At 34.4% G+C, this 7,716-nt stretch overlaps 1 protein-coding gene across 1 annotated transcript; it reads left to right on the top strand.

Moving 5' to 3' along the window:
* Positions 1-5,327: 5,327 nt before the first annotated feature.
* LOC136773500 (putative nuclease HARBI1) lies at positions 5,328-6,180 on the top strand. The gene is made up of 3 exons (XM_066727231.1): positions 5,328-5,498; positions 5,576-5,717; positions 5,816-6,180. The coding sequence occupies exons 1-3, from the start codon at positions 5,328-5,330 to the stop codon at positions 6,178-6,180; spliced, it is 678 nt and encodes a 225-aa protein (XP_066583328.1).
* Positions 6,181-7,716: the final 1,536 nt, after the last annotated feature.

Genomic DNA, 7,716 nt, shown 5'->3' with positions numbered 1-7,716 from the left:
GCCTGGGAACTTTACGAGTATCCGCTTCTGCCCAAGTCGCAGCGACACACGTGGTCCGTGAAAGCGTCCACGCAATTGGAGAAGCCGCGATACGTCATTCTGGCGTTCAGAACGAACAAGAAGAGTAATCAGCACGAGGATGTGCTCAAATTCAGTCATTGCAAAGTACTCGATGTTAAACTCTATCTGAATTCCGAATCTTATCCGTACGATCGTCTCGACACTGATTTCACGAAATCCCGCTACTCCGTCCTCTACGACATGTATGTAAAGTTTTTCACCTCCTATTACGCTGGTGAGAAACTCGGGAGACCCATGCTCGACTATACGGACTTTTTGACGTACGGGCCGCTCTTCGTCATCGACTGCTCGCATCAGAACGAGTCCATAAAAACCGGCACGGTCGACGTCAAACTCGAGATCGAGTGTATGGAAATCATTCCGGATAATACTACAGCCTATTGTCTAATTATACACGATAAAATTGTACAATATAATCCTCTTACGAATATTGTTAGAAATGTAAGTTAAAAAAAATAAGAAAACAATTTTTATTAAATAAATATATAATAAACAACAAATTTATTCATTATTTTTTTGATACAAAATACCTATCAAACTTTAGACTTAAATTCCACGTTGTGATATTTTCCTCCTTTATATAACATTATTAAATTATTGGTTGCTGCAGCCTTTTGTAGGTGCTGCAACTGCTCCGTATCTTCCGCCAATTTTGCCATTCTCCCTGGCAAGAATACCCAATCGGTTGTTGACAGCTTTACAATGATTTTCATTCCATATTTTGTCATAATTTTGTCCACTTCGGAAATATCGTACTCTTGATTTTCCGTCAAGCTATTTAATTTCACAAAATTTTTTGGAATGACGCTTCCCAATTCATTGATTTTATTGAAATTCATTTTTATCTCTATGAAAAAAAAAAAAAAATGATTAGTCTCATTAAAGTTAAAAACTCAATTAAATAATGCATGTACTAATCGAATGAAAAAAAAAATATCCTTACCTTTTTTTATGTAACAAACAAGTTTCTTTTTAATGTGTTTAATCACACACTTATTTTTTCTTAATAGTTCAAGCACGCGTGGTACGACTATGCAGCTCTCGTTTAACAGACTGACTTTTTATATGAACGATATTATCGTATATTAAGCGTATTTAATTGCAATATTTGGAAGGGGTAATTTTTGTTTTTTCTTACTTGCGATGAATTTCCATTGTGATTGACCTATAGGTTTATCACAATATAACACAATAGGAAAAAAATATCACAATACGGTGATTATTCAGAGGGTATAGTGTATCCCTTCTCGATGAAGAAAGAATGGACTCCTAAGTGTTATCAAATGTAACTTTATATTTATAAATTGAACGATAAAGAGTTTCTCTTGACGAAATTTCTTCAGAGGCTTCATTCAGTCTTCGAACCACCATCAGTACAGATTGTACAATAGAAAATTAAAAAAAAAAATGGAAAGTGAACGGGGTTTTGTGAAAAAAAATCTAGTAGAGGAGGATGAAAATCCTGCAGAATCGATGCAGGAATACATCAAAAGAATTAACGATTCTCATAATCGTTATTTTGAAGAATATGAAGAGATGCTTCATCATAATATGCAATTGAACCGTAAGTAATTATTTTTATTTCTTTTAAAGAAAAAAACCCAGAGATAATGTCAATAAATAGAATCATAAAAGAATTTTACGACACATATTTTTGAAAACTTCTAACTATCTCACTATTTGACCAATTGTTTTTTATTCAAAACGGAGAATAACGAAAAAAAATTTATTTTTTTATTTTATTTTATACCAGCCATTGATTTAGAGGAGAGAGAGAAAGAAGAGGAGAGGGAGGAGGAAGAAGAAGAAGAAGAAGAAGAAGAAGAAGAAGAGGAGATGGAGGAGGAGGAAGAAGAAGAGGAGGTGATTTTTGTAAGTATACTTGCTTTGTAAAATAGTTATTACAATATAGAAAAATAACAAAATGTTTTCAAATATGTCCCAGGTGAAAAATAGTGGTACACAAACGGAACCTATTTCCGTAATAACAGAGGCTACGCAAATGGAACCTGCGATAGATCTAACGCCACATTATTGGTGTACAAATTGCAAAAATTATGGTCACCTACACATTAATTGTCCACTTCCAGAGTGGTGTTCAATCTGCAAAACATACATTCATCATGCTATAGAATGTATGAATAACTTAAAAAAAAAAGCAAAAAATATATATTATTATATTCAATTATAATTTTTATGTGTATATTATTAAAAATATATTTATACATTTTTATTAAAAATTCCAAATATCGTTCATTTGATAACCTCAAAATTCTATTTCTCCTTCTCCTTCTCTTTCCCTTTCTCTTTCTCTTTCTCTTTTTCTTTTTCTTTTTCTTTTTCTTTTTCTTTTTCTTTCTCTTTCTCTTTCTCTTTCTCTCCTTCTCTCCTTCTCTGCGTTCACTGCTTAACGTAAGAGGGGGGGAAGCCACTTGTGTACCCTACGAGTTTAACGTCGGGGGAACGCGATAATGCGCACAACCGCATGCGCACAACCACACGAGGAGAGGGGGCAATTCCCCTACTTCCCCTACCCCCGCGGGACCCCGACCCCCTCGCCCCCCGGTCCCAGAATCCTTACAGATACTCTACTGAGATGCCTTTGTCTGTAATTATATGACCCAGGTAGCAAGTTTCCTTGCGAAGGAAACAGCATTTTTCCGGTTGCAGCTTAAGAGTATTTTCACGCAGTCGAATGAACACTTGTTTTAGTCTTTTATTGTGTTCTATTAGAGTAGGGGCGTGAATTACTATATCATCTAGGTAGACGAAACATTGGATTCCTTGGAGTCCGGATAATACGGTGTTCATTAAGCGTTGAAATGTAGCTGGTGCGTTTTTCAATCCAAAGTGCATGCGGTTGTATTCGTAGTGCCCTAGGGGTGTGGAGAAGGCTGTTTTTTCCTTGTATTCTTCGGCCATGCTTATTTGGTGAAATCCAGAGGCTAGGTCAAGGGTGGTCAAATATTTCGAGTGGCCTAGTTGGTCCAATATTTCGGTGATGTTCGGCAATGGATAGGCATCACCTATAGTAGCTTCATTTAGCTTGCGAAAATCTACGACGATGCGCATTTTTATATTTCCTTGAGCATCGGGTTTCTTGGGTACCACGAGCAGTGGCGCGTTCCACTGGCTTCGGCTCGGCCGTACTATTCCGTCAGCTTCTAGCTGAGAAATTTGTTTATCAATTTCCTGTTTATGCTTTTCAGGTAACCTATAGGGTTTTTTAAAGATAGGTTTGGTATTTTCTACCAAAGTAATGGTATGATTTACCGCTTCAGTAGTGAGGAGTTTGTCACCTTCTAAATGAAATATATCATTGTATTCCTCACAGAGTTCTGTTAGAGTACGCAATTCTTCCTGATTTAAATGATTTAATTCTAATTGAGACTTTAGCCGGGCGAGTCGATCGCTGGCGCAATTATTGACAGCGTATACGGTTATGGGTACAGAAGGGTCGTCGCCCTGAGTCGGTGGACTCGGAATATCTTCTAACACAACTGTAGGCAAGGGTATCTCTAGTTCTTTCTCCGTGATGTTCAAAATGCTGACGCAGCAGGTAGAGTTGGTTGGCCTAGTGGCACAGTTACCTATATACACTCCAGTAGTGGGATTCTGTAACTCTTAGCGACAACTTTCGGTATCGTTAAGTCCAGTTACCGACAGATATCGCTAAGTGCGATTCTGCAACACATAGTTAGCGATGATTGTCGCTACAAATGTCGGTAGCCTACCGAATAATATCGTAAACTTAACGATGGCCGAAATAGGTGTCATTTGAGGTTAAATGGTAGTTTGTGCTTGAAAAGTGACTTAACTAACCTTGATTGAACTAACCATGCTATATTTTATGTTACATACAATATAGCATAAATAGTATAATATTATTTGAGGTTTGTTAAGTAAAGTCATCCTAACTAAAAGCAATAGTGGAGACCCGTAGTGACAGCTTTGGAATATTAAGAATGTAAATAAATAGGACAAAATAAATTTAAAGAAAGCTGTCAACCCTATCAACTGTCAAACCAGTGCAGCTTTAATGTCTGTATTAGTTGCTGTAAATTGCAAGTATGAATAATAAATATAATTTCTATTGGTATAAATATGTAATAAAATATATTATAATTTTGAACTTATACTTTAATTAATTTTTATTATTTTTTAAATAATTACATTAGTTTTCTGGGTATATTTATTTTGCATTTAATCTAACTTTAAATACTTATTTTCAGATTTTCCTGTAAAAGACGTAAAATGGCAGAAGGATACCTTGCTTTGGATTTGCTGAATTTAGAAGACAGCGAAAGAACTGCATATCGAAGAGCTGAAAGGGAAGAGCTAAGAGAAGTGCAAGATCCATTAGACCTGACGGATACTGAGTTCAGAGATTTGTACCGTATCAATAGTGATATCTACATGCATCTTGTGGAAATACTGGAGCCCCATTTAGAGATGAGAAGAATTAGTGGTCTTACTGTAGAAAAACAAGTTAGTATATATTAGGAGAACTAGTTGTTGTTAAAGTGCGCAGTGTGTAAGTGTATATATGTTTAATATTATAATGTATTAAAAAACTTTATAATGATATGATTGTATTATTCATTTTATAAAACCCCTTCCATATTAGAATCACTAATAAAATTCAGCATATGTTATAATATTAAGCCTGCGTACTCTTGGACACTGTTAATTTTTCACCAGTTTAGCTTATATTATTTATTGAAAAGGATTACAATAACTAGATAAATTTGGAGGTATAGATCTTGTTAAAAGTGTTGATATAACTATTTTACTAATTTGTGTAGTATCCACTTTGAATAATAAGTAATCAATGCATTATTCATTGAAAGAAGATTTAATTTAGTGTATTCTTTATGTTTAACAATTTTATGGTAATATTTTCTGAAATATAATATAATTTCACACAATTCCAATAATCGTATAAAACTAGTTTTTTACTGTTACACTGTATAAAATTTAAATAGTGCAAAAAGAAGAAAAATATAGTTAATTTATTATTCGTTATAATTATTACTAGAAAACGATTTCTTATATATTTTATTATTATTTGTTTTATGTTTTTTCAGATTTTAGCGGCCATAAGATTTTATGCCACTGGTTGCTATCAGCGCCCAATAGGTGAACATTGGGGGATATCAATGAGCCAGTCATCCATTAGTAGGTGCATACATAAGGTTACGGACGCCTTTAATAATGTGCTCTTAAGGCAATGGATTCAATTCCCTATGACTCCAGAGGCTCAACAAGAAGCCGAAATTAAATTTAGGTATGCGCCACAATCATTTGCTGGTGCTATTGGGGCAATAGATTGCACACATATTGCAATACATGGTCCAAAAGAACATGAGCACACGTATGTGAACCACCATGGATACCACTCTCTAAATGTGCAAATGGTTAATATATATAAATTATGTATATTTATATTGTATTATTGATTAACATTACCTGCATTAAAATTCATATGTTTTAGATATGTGATCCTAATTTAAACATTTTAAATGTAAATGCAAGATATCCTGGAGCAAGACACGACGCATTCATATGGTCAGTTTCACCAGTGAGACGTGTAATGGAGCGTGGATATCATCGTGGACAAAAATACTTTTTAATTGGTAACCTATAAATAAGACATATAATTTTATTAATTAATTTAACTAATTATTACATGTTAAAGTCCATAAATTCTTATACTGAATTCATAAATTATTAGGTGATCAAGGATATCCTTTGGAGCCCTGGCTTATGACACCCTTGCCACACGAAAGAGAAGGAACTCCGCGCTATTTATATAATGCAGCACTTTGTAGTGTAAGAAGCTGCATAGAAAGAACATTTGGTGTATTGAAAAGCACATGGAGATGCCTTTTGAGGGATAGAGTGCTACAATACGAGCCAGGAAAAGCTGGAAAAATAGTTAATGCTTGCGCAATTCTTCACAATATGCGCAATCATCATAATGTACCAAATTCTTTCGAAATTGTAGATGAAGAGCCAACATCAGATAACAATGTAGGAAACAATGAACATATTCCTTCATTAGCTGCTGCACGTCGTGTTCAAGAAAGATTAATTTGAGAAAGATTTGACTCCTAAACTGGTCATTTGTATCCATTCATATATTTATTTATTTATCTATTTATATACTTATTTATCTATTTATATATTTATTTATTTATTTATCTATTTATTTATTTATTTATCTATTTATCTATTTATTTATTTATGACAAGGCCCATATACAGCTGCTATAATATTGGAATTATTTAAAACAATATGGCCTGTCTATGATTGCTTGCACCGTTTATACAAATTTAGAGTGTCTTGATAATAAATTTACAACAAATATAAAAAATAAATATTGTTATATCTTTTTTAAAGCTTTTGATTTTATAATTTCCGCCATAATACGTTCAAGTACATTGAAGGGGAGAGAATCATCAAAATATATATATATACACTCATCATAGTTAAGTGTTTATGGTAAATATTTTTGATCAATCGATTGTATAATCTTACATACTGTTCATCATTGCTCACTTTAAACGTATACCCTACATACAGCCTAAAGTGTTGGCTGCATATTTGGAGCATAATAAAATTTTAATTATATAATATGGATATGTAAGTATAAAAAATTAAAATATTTTTTTCCTTAATTCAATAAAATGTATATTTTTATTATAATTTCTTAATAAATGCAGAAACGTTAAATCAAGAAGTGGTAGGGCATCTGCCGCGCAACTATCCGCGATGCTAGATTTTTTCCACTACAATAGAGGTGTAGCAGAAGGCAGATTTTCTGCAGTTAATGGACGGGACGACCTCCAACAAAAGTGGGATCAGCTACGCGATGAGCAGAATGGAATGAATGGAAGTCAGAAAACAACCCCACAATGGCAAGTAGTAACTAATATTAGTTATATGCTATATATATATATGTGGGGTTTTTGAAATGCCCGGCAAAATCCCCTTTGTATATAGAAAGTGTAACCCCGGAGTGAATAGACGACAGTTGGGTCAGTGGTGACGGAGACGTGAGCCGAGATAGAATAAATACTTGATTGTCTTGAACCAGAGTTATATTTATTTCTGAAAAAAAATCCTACAACTGGGGGCTCGTCCGGGATCGGGTTGAAGTAACTCAAAAAAGTGACGTTCGTAAGCAAAAGTATATTGATCGGTACTTCTTAGACGTAAAATATAAAGTAAATGTACACACGCGCCCCATGAATTCGACGACAAACGAAGCTGCTCTACGAAGTTTAACTGTACTCGAGATTAAAAGTTTATTGGCCGACAGAGGTCTACCGACAAAAGGTACAAGAAAGAACGAATTATTAATTAGACTTCTAAGCGCCAGCCCAAATAATAAGTGGTTATCTCAGTGCACCTCTTCGAGTGATAATCGAGAGTCCAATATGGCGGTCAGTGAAGAAAATTTACTACATATTGGTGAGAATGGCTCCAATCGTGAAGGAATCGATTTGATGGCGGGAAGGGATCAGGGAATTAACTGCAGTAATGGTCCGAATATGCGAATCAACATTGATGGAGCAGGAAGAGAAGCCGAGCTAAACGAAATCTATCGACGTGAGATAGCAGTGTATAAAC

This window comes from Prorops nasuta, unplaced genomic scaffold, assembly GCF_024137725.1.
Source record: "Prorops nasuta isolate Cenicafe-Biocafe unplaced genomic scaffold, Cenicafe_Pnas_1.2 PNAS00001, whole genome shotgun sequence".
NCBI lineage: Eukaryota > Metazoa > Arthropoda > Insecta > Hymenoptera > Bethylidae > Prorops > Prorops nasuta.
The sequence above is the reverse complement of the archived record's forward strand: the minus strand, read 5'-3'. Positions and strand labels throughout refer to the sequence as shown.

What these genes read in the sequence shown, in the direction of transcription:
- LOC136773500 (XM_066727231.1), top strand. Translation starts at nt 5,328, where the DNA reads ATGACTCCAGAGGCTCAACAAGAAGCCGAAATTAAATTTAGGTATGCG. An exon ending in ACTCTCTAAATGTGCAAATG is followed by an intron (nt 5,499 to 5,575) that starts GTTAATATATAT and finishes CATATGTTTTAG; the next exon opens with ATATGTGATCCTAATTTAAA. An exon ending in ACAAAAATACTTTTTAATTG is followed by an intron (nt 5,718 to 5,815) that starts GTAACCTATAAA and finishes ATAAATTATTAG; the next exon opens with GTGATCAAGGATATCCTTTG.